The 23,260-nt window shown below is 39.9% G+C and overlaps 1 protein-coding gene across 8 annotated transcripts in view; it reads left to right on the top strand.

Moving 5' to 3' along the window:
* Window positions 1-23,260, top strand: part of LOC140202693 (receptor-type tyrosine-protein phosphatase zeta-like) — a 307,307-nt gene that overhangs the window by 165,586 nt on the left and 118,461 nt on the right. For all 8 annotated transcript variants that reach the window (XM_072267863.1, XM_072267860.1, XM_072267866.1 and 5 more), the window contains 4 exons: window positions 3,281-3,460; window positions 3,696-3,844; window positions 19,409-19,504; window positions 22,548-22,614. In XM_072267863.1, the coding sequence (XP_072123964.1) occupies window positions 3,281-3,460; window positions 3,696-3,844; window positions 19,409-19,504; window positions 22,548-22,614 (492 nt within the window). The remainder of the gene's footprint in view (window positions 1-3,280; window positions 3,461-3,695; window positions 3,845-19,408; window positions 19,505-22,547; window positions 22,615-23,260) is intronic.

A 23,260-nucleotide genomic window follows, 5' to 3' on the forward strand; every position in this document is an offset into this window, starting at 1 on the left:
TTCAAACTTTCCCTATAACTCAGGTCCTCAAGTCCTGCCAACATCCTTGTTAATTTTCTCTGCACTCTTTCAATCTTATTTACCTCTTTCCAGTAGATAGGTGACAAAAATTGCACACAATACTCCAAATTAGGACTCACCAAAATCTTATACAATCTTAATGTACCATCCCAACTCCTGTACTCAATACATGGATTTATGAAGACCAATACACCAAAAACTTTCTTTACAACCCTATCTGTGACACCACTTTCAAGAATTATGGACCTGTATTCCCAGATTCCTTTGTTTTACTGCAGTCCTCAGTGTCCAACCGCTCATTGTGTAAGACCTACCCTGGTTGGTCTTCGTAAAGTGCCACATCACACTTGCCTGCATTAAATTCCACCTGCCATTTCTCAACCCATTTTTCAACAGATCCAGATCCTACTGCAAGCTTTGATAGTCTTCCTCACTGCCGCCTACACACCCAAATTTGGTGTCATCTGCAAATATGCTGATACAGTTTACCACAATTATCAACCAGATCCTTAATATAGACAAACACAGACCTAGCATGGATCTCTGTGGCACTCCACTAGTCACAGGGCTCTGGCCAGGGGGGCAACCATCTACTACCACTCTCTGGCTTCTCCCGTGAAATTGGTCTAATGCAATTTACTACGTCATCTTGAATGCCAGGCCAATGAACCTTCTTGACCAACCTCTCCTGGTGTACCTTGTCAAAATCCTTGCTAAAGTCCATGTGGACAACATCTATTGCCTTGCCTTTACCAACTTTCCTGGTAACTTCCTCAAAAAACTCGAGGAAAATATTGATTGGTTAGACATGACCAATTGGTTAGGCGTTCAAAGTCATGTTGACTATCCCTTTCTAGTCCATTTCTATCCTAATACTTACATGTCTAGAGAATACCTGCTAATAACTTTCCCACTATTGATGTCAGGCTCACAGGCCTATAATTTCTAGGCTTGTACTTAGAGTCTTTCCTAAACAACGGAATAGTATTAGCTATCCTCCAATCCTCCAGCAATTCACCCCTGGCTAAGTATGTTTTAAATATCTCTGCTAGGGACCGTGCAGTTTCTGCACTGGCCTCCCACCGGTTTCAAGGGAACACCTTGCCATGGCCTGGGGATTTATCCACACTAGTTTGCCTCAAGACACCAGACAACTCCTCCTCTGTATAGGGTCCATGACCTCACTGCTACTTTGTCTTTCTTCTATATTCTCTGTGTCCATCTCCTGAGTAAGTAGATATAAAATACCTACACAAGATCTCCCACAGCTCTTTTGGCTCCATGCATAAATTACCACTCTGATCTTTCAGAAGACTAATTTTGTCCCTTGCTGTCCTTTTGCTTTGTAGAAGCCCTTAGGATTCCCCTTCACCTTGTCTGCTAGAGCATCCTCATGCCTTTTTGCCCATCTGATTTCCTTCGTAAGTGTTCTCTTGAATTTCTTATACTCCTCAAGAAACTCATTTCTTCCTGCCTGCCTGTAACTGCTATGCACCTCCTTTTTCTTCACTAGAGCCTCAATATCTGTCAAACAACCAGAGTTCCATAAACCTGTTACACTTGCCTTTTTTTCTGACAGGAACATACACACTCTGTATTCTCAAAATTTCACTTTTGAAGGCCTCTCTCTTAACAAGCACACCTTTGCCTGAAAACAACCTGTCCCAAATCCACACTTACCAGGACCTTTCTCCAATTGTCCATCAAAATTGTCCTTTCTCCAATTTAGAATCTCAACTTGAAGAGCAGACCTATAATTTATCATAATTGAGCATTATGTTCACTAGATGCAAAGTGTTCCCCTGCAAAAACTTCTGTCGCCTGCCCTGTCTCATTCCCTAATAGGAGATCTAGTATTGCACTCTCTAGTTGGGATTTCTTTGTACTGTCAAGGAATTTTCCTAACACATTTAACAAACTTTTTTCCCATCCTGTCCTTTGACGGTATGGGAATCCCATTCAGTATGTAGAAGGTTAAAATCACTTATTATCACAACCTTATGTTTCTTGCAACTGTCTGTGATCTCTCTACAAATATACTCGTCTAAATCCTGTGGCATGTTGGGTGGTCTATAATATTATTCCCATTAATATGGCTGTCCCATTCTTATTCCACAGTTCTATCCATAAAACCTCAGTAGACAACCTCTCCAGTCTGTCCTGATCGAGCACTGCTGTGACATTTTTCCTAACTGGTAATGCCACCCCCATTCCCTTTAATCCCTCGCACCCTATCATGTCTAAAACAACGGAGCCATGGAACACTGAGCTGCCAGCCCTGCCCCTCCTATGACCAAGACTCACAAATGGGTATAATGTCATGATCCTGGCAAATTATCCGATGTTATGGATGTGCGATAACATTGAGCAAATCTGTAACAGTCTTTAACTCCTACTTTAAATACCTGTTCTTTCCTTGGCCTTCATTTATTCGTAAGTGTTTTCTTAGTCAAGGTGCAAAGTGTGAGGTGTTCTATTTCATCTAAGAGTCTCTCATTCACTATCAATCCACGCAGCTGCTTGTTAATAAAGCCAATGGAAAGACTATCTGGTGACTTGTAAACACACTGAAAAGAATTGTAATTCTATCTTCTTTCTGCTGGGCAGATTAAGTGACCTTAATTTCAATATCACACAAATGAAACAATGCCCAAGGGTGTGACTGGATTCCAAAAAGCCTGTACCCAACTACTTAGAAAGCCTAAAGCTTCAGCATCTAGCTGACAGGTGATCTCCTCTGCTTTCCTCTGAAACCCACCAGGGCCCCCATTCCTGCATACCCTTTAAACTTATTGGGTTCACCAGAAAATTAAAGTTGTGCAACATCAAAAACAAGTGAATGTAAAATGTGTTGGAGTTCAAATAGGAATAACATAAAATAATCGGAAAAGTCCATCAATGAGGCATCATCAAAATCCAAAGTGTGCTAAATTTCTGTTATGAATCACTCAGAATCCCTTGACTGAATTATATCCACATTACATTAGTTAACAATTGTCTTTAGTCTTTTCTGATTATATGTTGATATGTAAATGCTTTAGGTCCGCAATGTTTTTCTTGCCAAATGAAGGGAGGGCTCTGCACTGAGCTCTGGATCGGTTGACATTGCTAAGACTCCTTACATCAGACAAAAAGTTGGAGGGCTTTCTCCAGATATAGAAGTGATTTCACCTTCTTCCCCCCTCCCATTCAAAGATGTAATCCAGCTTTGACACAGTCATTGACTAGCGTGCTAATTTTTAACAATGTTTTTCTTCAGGTCACTTAAATCAAAAAAACTGGGTGAAGAAATATCCAAGTTGCAAAGGGCCTAAACAGTCTCCCATTGATATCGTTGAGGATTTCATACCAGTAAATGTGAATTTTCAGATGCTTTTCTTTGATGGCTGGGACCGTGTATCGAATGGAAGTGTCATCATTCACAATAATGGAAAAACAGGTGCAGTTTGATTTTCTATTTCAATAATTCCACATAACAATACTGAACTTAGAGGGTATTTTCCTCTGCACCTAGAATTATCAGTAAAATATCAAAGTAGAATTTGGGTACATTTTACTACTTAATATTTCAATTTCCTTAGTATCAAACTATTTGAACATATTCTTCGATATCTGTTCCCAATGGAGCATATGATATATTTACCACAGTGTTTGTCTTTATTCTTGGTTTTCAGTGGAAGTGAACCTGACGGATGACTATTACATCAGTGGTGGTGGCATGGACTCCATATACAAAGCAGGCAAGATAATGTTCCACTGGGGAAGGTGTAATATATCAGAGGGCTCTGAACATAGCATCAATGGGCAAAAATTTCCTTTGGAGGTAATAACAACTTGTTTTTGTATTTGATTAAACCCTAATACTAGTCTGTATTGATTTTACACGGAAAGCTGTAACATGATGAGGTTGTATAAGGCATTGGTGAGGCCGAATCTGGAGTATTGTGTTCAGTTTTGGTCACCAAATTACAGGAAGGATATAAATAAGGTTGAGAGAGTGCAGAGAAGGTTTACAAGGATGTTGCCGGGACTTGAGAAACTCAGTTACAGAGAAAGGTTGAATAGGTTGGGACTTTATTCCCTGGAGCGTAGAAGAATGAGGGGAGATTTGATAGAGGTATATAAAATTATGATGGGTATAGATAGAGTGAATGCAAGCAGGCTTTTTCCACTGAGGCAAGGGGAGAAAAAAACCAGAGGACATGGGTTAAGGGTGAGGGGGGAAAGTTTAAAGGGAACATTAGTGGGGGCTTCTTCACACAGAGAGTGGTGGGAGTATGGAATGAGCTGCCAGATGAGGTGGTAAATGCGGGTTTTTTTTAACATTTAGAATAAATTGGACAGATACATGGATGGGAGGCGTATGGAGGGATATGGTCCGTGTGCAGGTCAGTGGGACTAGGCAGAAAATGGTTCGGCACAGCCAAGAAGGGCCAAAAGGCCTGTTTCTGTGCTGTAGTTTCTATGATTTCTATGCCTGAGAGTGAGTAATCCATGCATCTGTTGAAAGAAAGCAAAGAGGTCAATTTGTGCAGCAAGTTTGTGTCACCCCAGGAGATCCTAAGCCACTTCACAACAAGCAGATTATCTTTCAAGGACAATGGTTATGACCATATTGCCAAACATGTTGAATGTTTGCTGTTCTGGTTCATGGATGCTTTTCTTTCTGGATGATTTGGGCTGCTTTGTTTTCACTGAAGTTGACTTTGTTTTCCAGTCAAGGATATTTATATTTTGCTGCTTCCCTCCTTTACAGTATTTTCTTAATTATTCTGACTTGGTTAGGTTCTGGTTCTTGAGCAAAAGGAGTCCGTGCTGGTCGGCTGACAGGGAACAGCAGGGTACTTAGAGGAGGACAGAGGTGAGGCGTTCAGCCATCCTTAGTGGTAGTAGAGTGGTGCGATTACTTGAGCCGAATGCGATGTTCTTGGGTCTATTGATAGGTGTTCAGCTGGCTGTAGAGGCTGCTTCAGGATCCACATATTCTGAGGGGCTTCCAGACATCACAATCCTGCCCATTTTGCCACTTGGTGATAACTACAGGACCTAATCCAGGATGTTATGGTGGATTCTTTAATGGAGAATACCTGTGTGTGACTTTGGTTAATGTGGGGTGGCTCATGCACAGGCAGTTACTACACAGTCCTTGACAGATCGGGGTCAGGACCCAGCGGCATAGAATGCAAGACTACTGGGAGCTGGTCACTGCCGAGGCATTCCTCTGCCCTCTGTGTAATCATCTTCCACTAGCTCTGCTGTTAAGGTCTTAGTTGGATCGCTTTTTATCTGGAACCTTCCGCTTGACCTTGCCGCTAGAGAGAGTGTGGTACTAGGTATTATGTTAGGGAATGAGACAGAGCAGATGACAGAAGTTTTTGTAGTGGAACACTTTGAATCTAGCGATTAGTTTTAAGGTAATTATGAAGAAGTATATGTCAGGTTGAGATTCTAACTAGGAGAAAGGCCATTTTTAATGGTATCAGAAGGGACCTGGCAAGTGTGGATTGGGACAAATTGTTTTCTGGCAAATGTCTACATACTTGGTAAGTGAGAGGCCTTCAAAAGTGGAAATTTGAGAGCACAGGGTTTTTATTGCCTGTCAGAATAAAAGGCAAGGATATCATGAAAACAGATCTAGTGCTTTCCCGGCATATATGATGAATAAACACTTCTCGGAATTCCAGCTGGGTTCTGGAATCAATCATAACTGACATTTTGATGACGAACTCTGCCATCTTCCTCAGAGTTTGTTATCGAAAAGTCGGTTATAATTGATACCTGTAGCCAGCTGGAAGTCTGGGAAGAGATTATTCATTCAAGGATAACATGTTTAGGGAACCATGCTTTTCAAGAAATATTGAGGCCATGGTTAAGAAGAAGAAGAAGGAAGGAGGTGTATAGCTGGTAGAGGCAGCAAGGAGCAAATGAGGTACTTGAAGATGCAAGAGAACACTTAAGGAAATTAGGAGGGTGAAAAGAAGGCAAAAGGTTACTCTAGCAGACAAGGTGAAGGGAATTCCAAGGGCTTCTGTAGGTACTGTATATTAAGGGAAAAAGGATAACAAGGGACAAAACTGGTCCCCTGCAAGATCAAACTGGTCATCTATGCATGGAGCCAAAAGAGATGGGAGAGTTGTTAAATGGAGTTTTTGCACCTGTATTTACCTTGTGCAGCTGGATCCTGGACTTCCTGTCAGATCGCCGGCAGGTGGTAAGAATGGACTCCCTCACCTCCACCCCTCTGACTCTCAACACAGGAGCCCCTCAGGGCTGTGTACTAAATCCTCTCCTTTAATCCCTGTATACTCATGACTGTGTTGCCACCCACAGCTCTAATCTGCTAATTAAATTTGCCGATGACACTACACTGATTGGCCTTATCTCAAACAATAACGAGGTGGCCTACAGGGAAGAAGTCATCTCTCTGACACAGTGGTGTCAAGAAAACAACCTCTCCCTCAATGTCACAAAAACAAAGGAGCTGGTTGTGGATTACAGGAGGAATGGAGATGGGCTAACCCCTACTGACATCAATGGATCTGGGGTTGGAAGGGTAAACAGGTTCAAGTCCCTCGGAATCCACATCACTGAAGATCTCACGTGGTCTGTACACACCAACTGTGTGGTGAAAAAGGCACAACAGCGCTTTTCACCTCAGATGCTTGGAGAAGTTTGGTATGGACGCTAAAATCCTAAGAACTTTCTACAGAGGCACAATTGAGAGCATCCTGACTGGCTGCATCACTGCCTGTTATGGGAACTGTACCTTCCTTAATCGCAGCACATCTGTAGTTGTGAACTTCCCATGATTCAGGACATTCACAAAGACAGGTGTGTAAAAAGGGCCCCTAGGATCATTGGGGATCTGAGTCACCCCAGGCATAATCTATTCCAGCTGCTACCATCTGGGAAATAGTACAGCAGCATAAAAGCCAGAACCAACAGGTTCCACGACAGCTTCTTCCACCAGGCCATCAGACTGATGAACTCATGCTGATTTTGAGTGTATTCTATGTTACATTGACTGTTCTATTTATTATAAGTTATTATAAATTACTATGATTGCACATTGCACATTTAGACGGAGACATAACAAAGATTTTTACTCATGTATGTGAAGGATGTAAGAAATAATGTTAATTCAATTCAAGAGATGGACACAGTCTAAAGAAGTGAGACAAAGCAGCAGTGTGGTCATAGACTGTATACAGATTACAGAGGAAGAGGTGCTTGTCGTCTGGAGTCAAATTAGGGTGAATAAATCCCAGGGCCTGACCAGGGGTTCCCTTGGATGTGTGAGAGACTAGTGCAGAAATTGCAGGGGTCCCAGAAGAGATGTTTAAAATGTCCTTATCCATCGGTGAGGCACCAGAGGATTAGAGGGTAACTAATGTTGACCTGTTTTTTGTTCTCAACAATATTTTTATTTTTTTTTAAATAAAGCATAGTGTAAAGGAGATTTGTGCAGTGCATAACAAATGTATCAAATGTACAATTCAAATTTATGAAAGAGATGCACCCGTAGTACAATCATGCTTTGATTATCTCCTCACCCCTCCCAGTCCCCAACTCCAAGCCATCATTGCATTAGCAAATAGAGTTAACCAGAACCTTTGTCCCCACAAGGCTGCATTGGTATAGAGAAGGTGTATTTTTCTAATACATAGACTGTTGTATGTTTACAAGTCTGAGTCCGTAGAATTTTACCGGAAAATGCTGGAGGTCAGGGATTTATGTATTGAGGAAAGGAAGAAAGGATGGACCTTTAGTCTGGCTGGGAATTCTGAAAATATTCAAGAAAGGGTCCCCACACCTTTTGGAACTTTATGTCCGAGTTGAGAATTGAATAATGGATCTTCTCAAGGTATAGACTGGACATGATATCCCTGAGCCACTGAGCGTGGGTAGGCAGGGCAGCATCCCTCCACCTGGACAAAAAAGAGGCAAAAGACAGTGTGCGACGTTCGGTCGGACTTGGGTGTGTGTCCCCCTCTCCAGAGGTGCCGAAAAGAGCAATCAAAGGGTTAGGATCCAAATTGTAATTAAGTATTTGGGATAGTTTGGAAAACATCTTTCCAATATTTTTCCAAGCTAGGGCATGTCCAGTACATGTGAATAAGGGAAGCCTCGCCCCTTTTACATTTGCCACAACAGGGATTAACATCTGGGTAAATGCGAGATAGTTTAGTTTTAGACATATGGGCCCTGTGTACGACCTTGAATCGTAACGGGTGCTGGTGGGCACATAAAGAGGTTGAGAGGTTGATGCGAATTGCATCCCATACCTCATTTAAATCTTGCTCCCAGGCAGTTTTAATTTTGTCAAGGGGGGCTCACCTCAGAGCCGCTAGCTTGTCACAGATAGTAGATATTAGATCTTTGCGCAATGGGTTCATGCAGAGAAATATATCAACGACATTTGTGTCAAGTGTCTCAGGGAAGTTTGGTATCAGAGGGCTGATAAAATGTCTAATTTGCAAATATCTGAAGAAATGAGTGTTGGGTAGGTTAAACTTTGCAGACAGTTGTTCGAATGATGCAAAGCAGTTGTCTATAAAAAGATCTTTAAAGTGCCTGATGCCCTTTCTGTGCCAGTCTTGAAATATTGGATCATGTATAGAAGGCTGGAAGAGATAATTATATAGAATAGGACTTGAAAGAGACGCCATGGAGACCACTATGCTTTCTGAACCAAGCCCATACTCTCAGGGTATGCCTGATAACAGGATTGGCAATTGGTTTAGGCGTAAGGAAAGGGAGTGTGGATCCAAGAAGTGCGGAGATGGAGACATTCTTAACAGAGTTCAGCTCGATTGTCACCCATATTGGGCAGTCAGATTGGTTGTAGAAATGAGACCAAAAGATGAGACAGTGTGTGTTAACTGCCCCGTAATAAAAGTGGAAATTGGGCAGAGCCACGCCCCCATCTCTTTTAGATTTTTGAAGATGGACTTTATTCAGTCCGGGGCGCTTGCCCTTCTATAAGTAGGACGATATGACTGAGTCTAGTGAGTTAAAGAAGGCTTTAGGAATGAAAATAGGTCTGGATTGAAAAAGGTTTAAGAATTTAGGAAGGATATTCATTTTGCAATATTGATTCGGCCCATCAGGGACATGGACAGGAGTGACCATTATGCTAGGCTCTGTTTTGTATGATTTAACAAATTAATGAAATTTTCTCCAAAAAGATGCTTATATTTCCTTGTTACTGTGACGCCAAGGTAAGTAAATTGGTTATTCACTTCCTTAAAAGGGAGGTTACGGAACTCTGATGCTTGTGCTTCTCTATTTATTGGAAAAAGTTCGCTCTTGTGTAAGATAAGTTTGTATCCTGAAAACTGGCTAAATTTGTTAAAGAGCCAAAACATGGGGGGTAAGGAGGTGATCAGGTTTGATATAAAAAGTGAAGGATTGTCAGCATTGAGGGAGACTTTGTGCTCAACTCCCTCCCTCCAAATCCCCGTCAGGTCCGCACAACTACGGAATGCAGTCACCAGTGGCTCTATGGCCAGATAGAAAAATAAAGGGCACCCTTGGCAGGTTCCATGTTTGAGGTTGAAAGGTTGGGATTGCTGAGAGTTGGTCAAAACAGAGGCAGTGGGACACGAATATAACAGTTTTTTAAGAAAGACTCTAACACTAAGCCTAGCAATTATTGGCTGATGAGCTTCACATCAATGGTGGGTAAGCTATTGGAAGGTATTCTATGAGATTGTATAGATAGATATTTGGATAGGCAGGGACTGATTAAGGATAGTCGGCATGGCTTTATGGGTGGTAGGTTATGTCTAACCAAACTTGTAGAGTTTTTCAATGAAGTTACCAAGAAAGTTTATAATGGCAAAGCAGTGAATGTTGTCTACAAAGACTTTAGCAAGACCCTTGACAAGGTCCCATATAAGAGGCTGTTCAAGAAAGTTTAGTCATTTGGCATTCCAGATAAAGTGGTAAATTGGATTAGACGTTGGCTTTATGGGGGAAGCCAGAGTGGTAGCAGATGGTTGCCTCTTTGACTGCAGGTGTGTGACAAGTCGAGTCCCTCAGGGATCACTGCAGTGCCATTGTAGTTTGTCATCTATATCAATGATCTGGGTGATAATGTAGTAAACTTGATCAGCAGATTTGCAGATGACACCAAGATTAGGAGCACAGTGGACAGCAATGAAGGCTATCAATGCTTGCAGCTGTTGGATGCTGATGTATTTAATCCAAGGTTCATTTGGGTATCAGAAAAAAGCGCAAAACTTGCTGTTTCACAATTGTTTTAATAAGCTTTAATAGCACAAAGAGAATTGAATAATGGGCAGTAACAGAAGTTAATAATGGAAAGGTGAGAGAAGCAAAAAATATGGCGAAGCCTTGTGATCAGCTCTTTTTATACCCCATGGATAAGGAACATTCCATTCAAATATCCAGGTAAGAGTTAACCAATCATATAGCTTCTATACAAATATTGCAATACCTTTTTAAATATCTCTACTAATACCCTTATTGAAGGAATATTTAATATACAAAATTATGAGGGGTATAGATTTATAGGTAAATGCAAGCCAACTTTTTCCACTGAGATAGTATGAGACTACAACTAGAGGTCATGGGTTAAGGGTAAAAGGTGAAATGTTCAAATGGAATATGAAGGGGAACTTCTTCGCTTAGAGGATAGTGAGAGTGTGGAGTGAGCTGCCAGTCCAAATGGTGGATGCAGGTTCGATTTCAAAATTTAGGAGAAATATGGATAGGTACGTGGATGGGAGGGGCATGGAGAACTATGATTTGGATCCAGTTCAATGGGACTAGGTAGATTATTGGTTTGGCACAGACTAGATGGGGTGAAGGGCCTGTTTCTGTGCTGAAGTGAAAATTTGCAAATTTGTGGATGATGCCAAGAATAGGTGCATAGTGGACTGTGAAGAAGACACCCAAAGCTTGCAGCAGGATCTGAGCAGCTAGAAAAATGGGCTGATAAATGGCAGGTGAAATTTAATATAGATGAGTGTGAGGTGTTGCACTTCATGAGAAAAAAGCCAGAGCACAGTCTCTGCTCGGAGAACAGAGGGATCTGTGAATACGGATCCATAATTCCTTGAAAGTGGTGTCACTGGCTGATAAGGTTATAAAGAAAGCTTGTGGCACATTGACCTTCATAAATCAATGTATTGAGCCCAGGAGTTAGGATATTATGTTGAAATTGTATCAGATGTTGTTGAGGCCTAGTTTGCATATTGTGTGCAGTTTTGGTCACTTACCTACAGGAAAGATGTCAATAAGACTAAAAAATTGGCAAGGAAGTTTACAGGCATTTGCCAGGCTTTGAGGACCTGAGTTATAGGGAGAGGTTGAATAGGTTAGGACATTATTCCCTAGAACATAGAAGTCTGAGGACTGTTTTTTTTTGATAGAGGTATGTGAAGTTATCAGGAGTGTAGATATAGATAGTATAATTGCAAGCAGGCTTTTTCAACTAGAGGTCATGGGTTAAGGGTGAAGGGTGAAATGTTTAAGGGAAACATGAGAGTAGTGAGTGTGTGGAACAAGCTGCCAGTGGAAGTGATGGATGCGGTTTTAATTTCAACATTTAAGAGAAATTTGGAAAGCTACATGGATGGGACGGTTGTGGAGGGCTATGGTCTGGGTTCAGGTCACTGGGACTAGAGAGATTACTACTTGTACATGGACTAGCTGTGCTGGACGGCCTGTTTCTGCACAGTAGTGTTCTGTAACTGTATGACTATATGAAGCCTTTTGCCATGCATATTATTTTATCTTTACATTATTGATAAGCAGTGCCAACAATCATGGCTTTGAAGTCTTGCTCCACCTTTCTCACTTCCCTACTTTTGCTCTTGTTCACTTTTCTTTCTGCTGTATGCAGTGTACCTAACACCAGTTTCCTTTTTACTTGTAGACACCAGCTAAGTCATTTTGCAACAATTATGGACTCAAAGGTTAAAAGCTTACAGCAGAAAATGGGTACTCAATAAAATCCTCCTATTGAATGGTGAAGTCACAAAGTGCTGAAGGCTTGGTCCTGTTTTTGCTTCTTATGTCCTCGTGTTCCTTTACAAAGGTCTCACCACACTAGTTTTAAAAATAAACAACAGTATGGTAAATCCTTTTACTCAAAACACTCCTAAATATTTTGAATCCAGGAAGCTTCAGATTATAGTCCCACCCTAAACACAGCCATACCTGTCACTGAAATTATATGTTAGCCTCCAATTGAAGTTTCTGCCTATAGTTTAAACATTATATTCATGGTATTAGATAGCTTTATCTTCAGATCAGCCATTTTGGCTCTTTGCCGCTTTCAGCCCTTCATCTTTCTGACCTAGGCTCTTTCTTCTTTCTTAACTCTCTAGGGTAAGATGTTAGGAAACATTAGAAAACCTTTGCTCGAATTATTATGTACAAGTAACCTGACCTCACAGGTGTGCTCAGAGTTCAGAATCCACAAGTCAGAACTAGCTGCTGTTTATAGCCTTAGCTCACATCTACCAGGCCCAGCCTTGTTAATGGCTGGCACCAGATAAATCCAGCTGGCACTACAGGAAGCCATGCCTCTAGTCTTAAAAGGTAGGCGTCAGTAGTGGAAGCCATTCCAGAGGGTTTTGAATGTCTGAAGGAAGCCATGGCAGCATGGATGGGGGTAGGTACCCTGATATTCAGGCATGGCCCTCGGTCTTTGGCTGTAGAGAAGGAGAGAGAGAGATCCTTCACTCACAGTGGTGGAAATACCTTACGAACAGTTGATATAGTGTCTGTTGGACAAGTGTGCAAGTAATTTCATTGCCAACTGAGAAATCCCAAATCATCTCCCATGTAAGGCCAAAGTCAATGAAAATATGGTAAATTCCATCTCTCAACAACTGCATCTCTAGCCTTGGGTTTCATGCAGATCACTCAGTCACCTAACAACAATCTCTTTTGCCCAAGGGCTCGTGCTCATGCAGGATATCCCTTCTAATACAGGGTTGTTAACTTATCTAGTCCGGGGCCAGGTACATGATCCCTAAGCAGCAGTTGTTAACCAGGAATCGTTAGCTGAGAATGAGAAAGTTTAGAAAAATTACATGTTAAAAGTTGGCAACATGGATCATTAGAATCTTCTGCAAGAAGTTGCAGGTCGGCTGACCATGGAGAGAATGAAACCCTTCGTGATTGCAGAATATTTATCCATTTTGAGACTGGAGCATTCAAGATGATATGGCATTGTGCTATCAGGAAGTCTCCATTACTGCGGAACCCTGGCTGCCCTGAACTAAAATGAAGAATTCCCTGCTTCTCCTCGATGTGGTCATGTGTTACAAACTGAAGCAATATGCTAATGGCCTGTTGAATTGGGGTGTAGAATTGTTACTTGTACTTTATGTTTCATATTCTTGTATTTTTATATAATCACCTACATACATATATGAAATTGTTCAGTGAATTTTCCTGTAATTACGGTACAGTTACTACTGTATTTTTCTAGAAGCTTCTCAGCTTTCAGTAGCAGGTATCATGCCACTTGAATCTGGCTTTTTTTTATAGGTTAATTGTTTTCAATTGTATTGGGGACCAAGAGAAACATCCACGTTTCACAATAAAAGCATAAGACTAAAAGAATATAACCACATTCCCAACCACATCACCCTCTGAAGTATAATCACTGCACTTGTCTCCGACTGACTCTGTGCAGCATCAATCACCAATAATCCAGTAAGTTATTGGGGATACATTTAGATAGTACAAATGGGATGTTCTTCTGGCAGCTTACTGCCAGCTTCCATGTGCCTTATTAACCCATGACATCGGCGGCATCAGCTTATTGGAAAATAATATTGCTTACATCATCTAGTATTTACTCTGCATAATTTAGACATGCTCCCACTATTCAATCTGACATTCAGTGTGACTTGTGCTAGAGAAGGAAGTATAGTTTGCACAGGGAATTGGAAGCAAATCAAAGTAAATCATATGACACACTATGGTTTGTGACCTTAGTGTCTTTTATTTTTCTGTGTCTCGTCTCTATTCCCTTTTCCTTCAATATTAATAACTCTGCCTCAATGGTGGTGGTGTTTACTCAGTAGCCACACTAATTCCAGCTCTGTCTGGACATTCTGTAGAGCAGCATTTTTCAACCTTTTTGCCCTGGAGGAACCCTTGAAATAATTTTCTGGTCTCAGGGAACCCCCAGTGTGAAAATTATTATATCAACAGCTCATAGTACATGAGCATGATCAGTAAGTTGTAGATATAATAATTCAAAAATATTTGTTAATGCTCTTTTCAGTAGAGAATTAATTTAAGCCAACATTTTTTGAAAAAAAAACAGATAGCTAAGCTTACCTTTCTTGAAATTAATCTTGTTCTTTCCATTTTATAAATTTTAAAAACTCATCAGGCAAACATGATAAATTTCTGTTAAGTAACTGGCTTAAGCTGAAATGGGACTTAATTTTTCTAAAGGTAGGCTCAGTAGATTTAATTTAAATAAAGGTTGTAAATTGATTTTAATTAATGATATTTACAACATGAAAATTTATTGACAATGTTGAATAGTAAAGTTACTAAAAACCATAAGCAAAAGTAATATGAATAAAAATATAGCCTAAGACACAATTTTATACATTTTCTTACCAAGTGACATGACCAGGCTCAAATATGGGCCTCACACATGAAACCTGTGCTTGTTTCTTGCTGTATGAATACTCAAGTCTGAGTTGAACTTGAGAAAAGTACACACGGATTTCACTTTCAACTGAAATGAGACAATCTCTCGCCTTGCTCTTGATGCCTGTTAAACAAGAAAAAGCTTGCTCACATATGTAAGAAGTTGAGAACTGCAACAAAATGTTCATTGCTTTCCTATGAATGGCAGGATACTCTTCTTTCACAGAAATCCAAAGCTTGTCCATGGGCAGGTCAGTAAATCTTATCTTGATTGCATGATCAGACTGCAGCTCAGGAAGTTCTTCCTCTTCTCTCAAAGTCAAGTTCTCAGGCTGAGCAGAAGATTCAGAGAAAGGATCCCTCACCCAGTCATACACTTGTATTGAAAGGAAAGAAAAAACTTTTCAATTTTGGTCTGCAGTTCTTCCAGATAGTTTTCAATAAGACTCAAGACTTTCTCATATCCTTCCTCACTTTCAAGCCCAAGCAGCGGTTGAAACATTTCAAGATTTCCATTTGCAACATGATTTTTCCAAAGATTCCGTTTCCTTCTAGATACAAGTATCTTGTCACGTGAAGTCAAAACATCTTCTCTAGGGCCTTGCAGAGACTTGTTCAACTGGTTCATATGTCTGTTAAGTAGGCTAGTTTCTGCAGCCGTTCTTCATCTTCAAATCACTCAGCAAAATCTGACCACCTATTTTCTCGAAGGTACTCGTGAAATTCACCTTTCAGCTCAAACACCCTGTTGAAAGCTGTCCCTCTGCTAAGCCGCCAGATTTCTGTCTGTAGCAGGAGATTGGTGTGCTCTTTGTCCAGGTCTTCACACAGTTTTTTTAAACATTCTCCAGTGAAATGGTCTTTGATAATAAAGTTAACCATTTTTGTAGCATCATCCAAAACTTCTTTTCATTTCACCTCCAAGAGTTTTTGACATCAGTATTTTCTGTGAAGAAAGCAGTGTGTTGTGACAACACCAGGATTTTCTTTTTTTGCAAGAGAAACGAAACATCTCATGAAGCCAACCATTGATGGGGCACCATCAGTATAGATGTCAATACAGTTCCTTCAAGACAGACCTTTTGTTTCCAGATATGATGACAAAGCATGAAATATATCTTGGTCTTTGCTCGTTTCAGTCAGCTCTTTGCAACAGAAAACGTTTTCTTGAATTTTACCATCATTTACAAACCTTACAAATGCTACAACATGACATGTATTTGTGAAATCCGTTGACTCATCAACCTGGATAGAGAAGCTGTTGTTTTTCAGTTTATCTCACAAAACCTCTCCAGCATCATTTGACATGTCATCAATACATCACCTGTCATTCTGTTTGAGAGTGAAACCGTTTCAATTTCTCATACTGCATCTTGTCTTAGAATTTTACCCACTATAATTGTACATTCTGGTATTATTAGGTTCTTACCAACTGTGTGACTTTTCCTTTTCTGAACAATTATTCTGCTATTAAAAACTTGCTAGCTGAACTTTTTTACTTGGCTCACCAGTTCATGTAAAGCTCATTGATAAGTAATTTTGATTGTAAAGATGGACTTCTTTTGTGTTCATTGTTGCACTAGTGCAGTGAAATGACTCAGAAGATTACAATTCTTCATCATTAACCTTATCAGAATTGTCTGTAGGTCTAGGCCTAGAATCCTCCTCTTCAAAAATCACCACACTGGACCATCTTTAGAATAGAAATTTCCCTCCAATTTTCTACGACACCAGTAGAGTTTGTTCGCTCCCATAAGTCAGTCAGCAGTGCATCAGGGGAAGTTGGGGAGGTAATTCAGGAGGAAGAGGCTGACGTGAGTCAATTCAACACTTGGAAAACTCAATTCATGCTCCTCATCAGTCTACCATCCTCCCCTCCATGTGCAATACAGTGCTCACCAATGATCGGCCTACCTTCTTCCCCTCCTTGCAATACTGCACTTATCAGTTATCAACGGCCTCTCCTATCCCTCATCAAAAATGGACTCAATCAAATAAACATGGTCCTACTGTGCATTACCAATCTGGGCTGAGATTGCTAATGGAGCTGCTCGGGCACTGCCCACCACTGCAAGCACTAGCATAGCGCATTGCGCCAAGTTTAAAAAAAAAACTACTTTTTTTTAAGTCACGATTTCTCACAGAACCCATAGCAACCTCCCATGGAACCATAGGGTTCCAGGGAACCCCAGTTGAAAAACCCTGCTGTGGAGGCTACACCTGCTCAGGAACTGCTCCAAGTCTCTTAGAAGCTTTAAGGTTTCTGTCTTACACCAGATCTCCAGCCACACATTCCATTCCTTCACCATAATACTCTGTATAGTCAACCAGTAACATCACGAGTAGTCTTTCTCTAAGCCTGAAGTTTTGGAGTACAAATCTGTCTCATTAATATTGAAGTTATTTTTGAGGGCGGAGACTTTTTTTCTATTCATTGTTCAGAGGTAGATCTGTTTTTTGATGTCTGCATTCACTCACCTGCTCCATAAACTCCAAAATCTGATAAGCAATAGATAACATATTATTTGAGCCACTTGATTATCACAACAAGCATTTTCTTTGTTCTGATGATTATTGTCCTTCTGTTAATTTCTCCCTCTCAGTTCACTGCTTATTCGAGTGTGCTGTGGTTTGACATGTATTTTTCACGTGAAGATTTATAAGGGACAACCCACTTAAATCAGCTGGAAAATTAAAATAAGGCAGCCAAATCAAAACAGCAGTAAGCAAAGCTTCATTCAGTACAAATCACAGAATAATTGCAGCACAGAGGGAGGCCATTTTGCCTGCTGAGTCCATACTATCTCTTTGAGGCTGAATCCACTATCCCACTCTCTCTATATAGCCTTGCAAATTCTCTCCTTTATGGATTTAACCCTGATCTCTGGTGCTGTCTGTGTGGAGTTTGCAACAAGGACTTCATGGATTTCTTCCAAGTGTTCTAGTTTTCTCCCACATCCTAAAGACATGCTGGTTGCTAGATTAGTTGGCTACTGTAAATTTCACCAAGCGTGTAGGTGAATGGTAGAATTGGAAGGGGAAGGGGAGAGTGAGAATATGTGGAAAATAAACAAAAATGGCATTAATGTAGGATTAGTATAAGGAGGATCGCTAATGGTTGGTGCATACTTAATGGGCCAATTTCCATGCTGGATCTATGACTTGAAAATGAAAGTCTGTACATTTAGATTTTTTTTTTTAGATTATGAGGACACTCAGTCCTTGTTTATTGTCATTTAGAAATGCATGCATTAAGAGATGATACAATGTTCCTCCGGTATGATATTACAGAAACACAGGACAGACCAAGACTAAATTGACAAAAACCACATAATTATAACATATAGTTACAACAGTGCACAGCAATACCGTAATTTGATAAAGAGCAGACCATGGGCACGGTAAAAAAAAAGTCTCAAAGTCCCGATAGCCCCAACACCTCACGCAGGCGGTAGAAGGGAGTTTGAATTTGAATGGGAAAATAGAATACAGCCTCAAAACCAATATCTGCTGGTTGCATCAGGCTGAAGTACTGCCCGATGACATCTTTCTTTCTTTCTGTGGAATTAATGCAGCAAAGAAGACAGACTTTGTTAAGCTTAAAGCAAAAACTCAACATATGCCAGTAACCAGAAATAAAATATTGGAAATACTTAGATAATCATGCAGCATTGGTAAATGACCTGCCAAGATGACCTGCCAGCTTGAATATTGAAACACGAGGAATTGTGCTGATGCTGGAAATTCAAGCTACACACATCAAAGTTGCTGGTGAACGCAGCAGGCCAGGCAGCATCTCTAGGAAGAGGTACAGTCGATGTTTCAGGCCGAGACCCTTCGTCAGGACCTGACAAAGGTCTCGGCCTGAAACATCGACTGTACCTCTTCCTAGAGATGCTGCCTGGCCTGCGGCATTCACCAGCAACTTTGATGTGTGTAGCTTGAATATTGAATTGTTATCTTCATTGATGTGTAACTTGTTAAGTATTTCCAAGAGTTTATGTTTTTATTTCATTGGGCTAAACACCTGAAATACAGAAAACAATGAAGTATATGTACAGTAGCTATTAAGTTATTCACTGCATCAAGAGCCTGGTTAGGGGAAAAAAGAACAACACAGGTACTATTTTCATAAACAAATACATATTGATATGATTTAGAGCAAGATTCATATTTTCCAAAATCAGCAATAAAAACTTCAGCTATTTAGATTTTAAAGAAATATTCAAAATTTATTTGCATATTGGTTGCAGTCACTTACTGTAAGTTAAATGAGTTAGTTGTTTTTTCATTTTTAGGGACTATTTATTCACTTCCAATTTCCTAATATATCATTATCTATCCATTTACCAGACATTATCTATTATGTAGCCAGTTTCATGTTGAATTTGGAGTAGTGCTCCTTAGGATTTTGGTTCAAATTGTCCAAATTCATATCACTTTATAACTTCAGAGCAATCAGAAAAGGAAACTTCCAATTCATGTTCTGACCTACGTAAATTCTCATTCAGAACCTTTAGATAATTGGCATAATTCCAATTCCATTTTCTTCCCATGAATAGTTGACAAACTTGTTGGTGAAGTTTATTCAAATTTGCTGTTATAGGAAGGAAACATGTTTATACTTAATAACGATCATTAAAATGTTCATAAATTTGTGAAATGAAGTAGTTATGTGATGCTTGTTCTTTGCCTAACAGATTGAAATATTTTTTTTAAAATGTGTTTCCAGATGCAAATCTTCTGCTTTGAACCAAAACTTTTTGAAAGTTTTGATGATGCAGTGCAGGGACAAGGGCGTCTGAAAGCTCTCTCTGTTTTATTTGAGGTAATACTCTAATGTCAGAACTATACAAGTAAAACCACTGATGTTTTCAGCAGAGTGTTTTAAACCATGTGTTCAGTGCTGTAAGGTTAGTATTTCAGTTTTTTTTCATATCATCCCCACATCTCAGAACATGGCTATCAAATCTTTAATTAGGAATAAAAGTGCAAATACCCCAGGGTGAACTTCACAAATATGCAGGCCTTTGACTATTGGGAATTAACATTGTGTATGTGAATTATGAGCATGTGTCTACTGCGGTCAGCACTGCATACTCTATAGATATGCATAAAATATATCTTGACTAAAAGATGTTTCTTTTCATAAGCCTAGATTGTTACATTTATACCAGGTAAAAATGCATATAGTTGCATTTTGTGAAATTCTGAATGTTGGGTAGTGCTGGAGGTGAAGCAGGGTCTAACCCACCCTCTCAATTCATGCTTCCCCTCGATTTCTCCATGTTTACAATGTATGAGTATCTGAAGGCCAAGCTTGGAGTGGACTAGCCATCACTCATCTGTTGTTGCTTTCTCCTGTTCCAAACCTTTCACCTTGCCATTGTGACCTTAATTCTCAATTTAAAATTCCTGTGCCAGAATATGAGATTATTTCATCTCCTGAGAAGCTGAAATGTGATTGCTGCTCTAAAAAACCAGAATGCAAAACCAATAGACTCGGGATGCCAATCTGCATTTATTTCTGCAAAGAAAAGGCATATACATTTGCCCCTTCTCAGTTTTCTTCCAAGGATGGAGGATTTTACAGCTACTCAGGCATTTGAATGGACAAAACATAAAAGACCTCATGCCACTCACTCAAAAATGAATAGATGCACGCAATGGTCAACATGGGCCTGGTCAGCCGAAGAGACTGATTTTGTGCTATTCAGTGCCATGACAAATTGGTTATGTATGTTTTGACCTACTAATCAGATGCATTGCACTAGATTTACACCATCTGCTCAAAGGATGACACCAGCTTCAGCAAGACCCACAAGTATGTAGTACATTTAATTAAAATTAGACACCAAAATGTAAATATTGTTGCTCACATAAGTGTATTTAAATATTGCATAATCGATAGGGTTATTAGTTATGTTTCGAAGCTTTTCCAAAACTTTGGTTGCTTGTTTCTTTTCTGATTTTACTGATTTGGTTGGGAGCTTTCTCACCAATTATTCTGCCATTCCTGTTTTGATGCATGCATGGAATTTGGGATACGTTTTCCAAATAGGCCTCTATATATTTTCATGGGAAGTGGGGCGGGGGGGAGAATCAGTGGCAAAATGTCAAGAGGTTAGGCTGCAACAGAGGTAGATTGGGCCAAATTACTTGTAGGCTATCACTTGCACTTAAACAAAGGGCTACCCATCTGTGAGTGAGCCGATCGAGTCAGCAGTGCAGAATTTAGGTCAGCAGACAGCCGCCTGTTGAGCTATGTTGCCTGATGCCATCTGTTCTGAAGACAGTTAACATAAAACATATTAATGCAGTCAGTGTAATTGTTCTTTGCTACATACAAGAAGAACACTGCTGTGCGTGGTGAAGTTTTACACGGTAACAGATCAGGCTCCCCTTCTCAGTAAAAGTTTATGTCATCTCCATTGTTCCCAACTTTATAGGGCACGTATAGCACGTCCCACCCATAGTCATAGAATTTTTCTTCAGGTTACTGGATCAGTAATCCAGGGTGTTGATTAACAATTTGGATATCTCAGTTCAAATCTCATCATGCAGCTGGAAAATTTAACTTTGATAATCAGATTTTGAAAGGAATATTTAGTCTTGTTAATGATAACCACATAGTTGTAAAAATGCACCTGATTTGCCAATGCCCCGCAGGAGATGAAACCTGCCATTCTTACTTATCTGGGTGATAACTTGACTCCAACCCAATGTACTTAAATGCTCTCTGAAAAGGCCTATCAAGCCACAGTCCACTAACTTCTCAGACAGGCAGACATTGCTGACCTTGCCAGTGATGCCCATATCCTAAGAAAGTGAGAAAAGAGAGTTAAGTCAAATAGGCTTCTGTATTGTTAACAACTGTGTTTTGCATCTGCAGAATCTTTTGCTTCTCATGTTTAGGCAGATAGCAACTACTGAGAACCCATCAGGGGCCTGAAAATGAAACCTATCCATGTGAATTCTGGTTTCAGTATATTTTAAAATCTAACACTAAGAAAAACACTCCCAGGAATTATGAAATAAGTGAATAAATATAAAACATTTGTGCATAAATTTACAAATTTGTGCTCTCTGAGGAATTTTATGTAGTGGGAAACAATTCCTGGACTTGAATACCAAATTCATCCGCACTCCTGTGTTCCTATTTGTTAAAATGCTTTGGTAGAACACTGTTCAATTGATTCAGATTCCCATTATCTACCATTGCATAAAGTTCACATAAGGAATTTGTAAATTCGAACCAATTATTTGCATGATGGACCATTGGAGCTTGGAGGTATTTGCATATGTACACTTTGCGTGGGTTCTCTCTAAATCTTTACTCCTGTTGGATAAAACATACATTACATCATACATTAAAGTGCCTAGTTCATCCTCAGGCAATCACTTTACAATAAAATTTTTGTGGAGAGCAGAACCAGTTCCCACTTTTCTTACAGTTCACCAAAGTGAATTGATTTTATATGTATTTTATCACATGCTTGAAAACACAAAAAAAAATCTGCAATTGCTGGAAATCCAGAGTAACATATACAAGATACTGGAGGGATTCAACAGATTGGCAGCATCTGTGGAAAGGAATATTGGGCTGAGACCTTCATCAGGACTGGAAAGGAAGAGCGAAGAAGCCAGAATAAGCAGGAGAGGGGAGGGAGGGGAATTAGTAGAAGCTAGAAGGTGATAGGTGAAGCTAGGTAGGTTTGTAACTACATCAAAGTCAAAGTGAAGAACAACGTGCCAAAAAACATTAACATCCTTTAATATCCTCCATGTCTGTACTTCACCCCCAAAGTGCATCCTGACTAACAAAATAAGATGCACAGAGCACATTGTTAAAACTTCTTCATATTTTACAGATTGGCCCGGAGGACAATATGGATTATGACAGCATCATACGTGGAGTGGATATGGTAAGCAGATACGGTAAGTTTTGTGACATGAAAATTATACTTCATAAACTTTTTATGCCTTGCTCTGTACTGCTGCTGCACATCAACAAATTTCCCATCATATGCCAGTGGTAATATACCTGATTCTGATTCTATGCATAATAACAGAGTGAAATAGATTAGCATAAGCTGGCTGTAAGAAGTAAAAAGGGTTTATGAAAACATTATTTATGCAAGTTGATGTTTATTTGATTGTTGGTGCAAGAAATAATTAAACGGCTTTAAGTTGATATTTCTTCTACGTAATGGAAGGAATATTCAATGTTCCAAAGTAAAAGCTTATTGGAAATAATTGACAGTTGAATTAACATTGATAAATTTTTTGATCTGGAGCACAAGTTCACTAGAATGTATCCACTACCAAGTGACCGATCCCCTGACAATTACTCCCAGCCACGATTCTCCCTGATTTGATGGGGTAAGTAGCAAGCATTTCCTGTGAAGTAGGTAGGCACATTATAGGTGGATCATGTTGCCTTCTGTACCTTAGGTTCTCAAACAGAGGGACCTGAAGGCAGCTAGACCATAGTTCAATTGCAGCCATCTCAGCCACATCAAGGGGGGTTGATCAGTGAAACAAAGATTTGAGAAGCAAATCTATTTTTCAGAGATCTAGTGTT

The sequence above is a fragment of the Mobula birostris genome, chromosome 9, assembly GCF_030028105.1.
Source record: "Mobula birostris isolate sMobBir1 chromosome 9, sMobBir1.hap1, whole genome shotgun sequence".
NCBI classification, from domain to species: Eukaryota; Metazoa; Chordata; class Chondrichthyes; order Myliobatiformes; family Myliobatidae; genus Mobula; species Mobula birostris.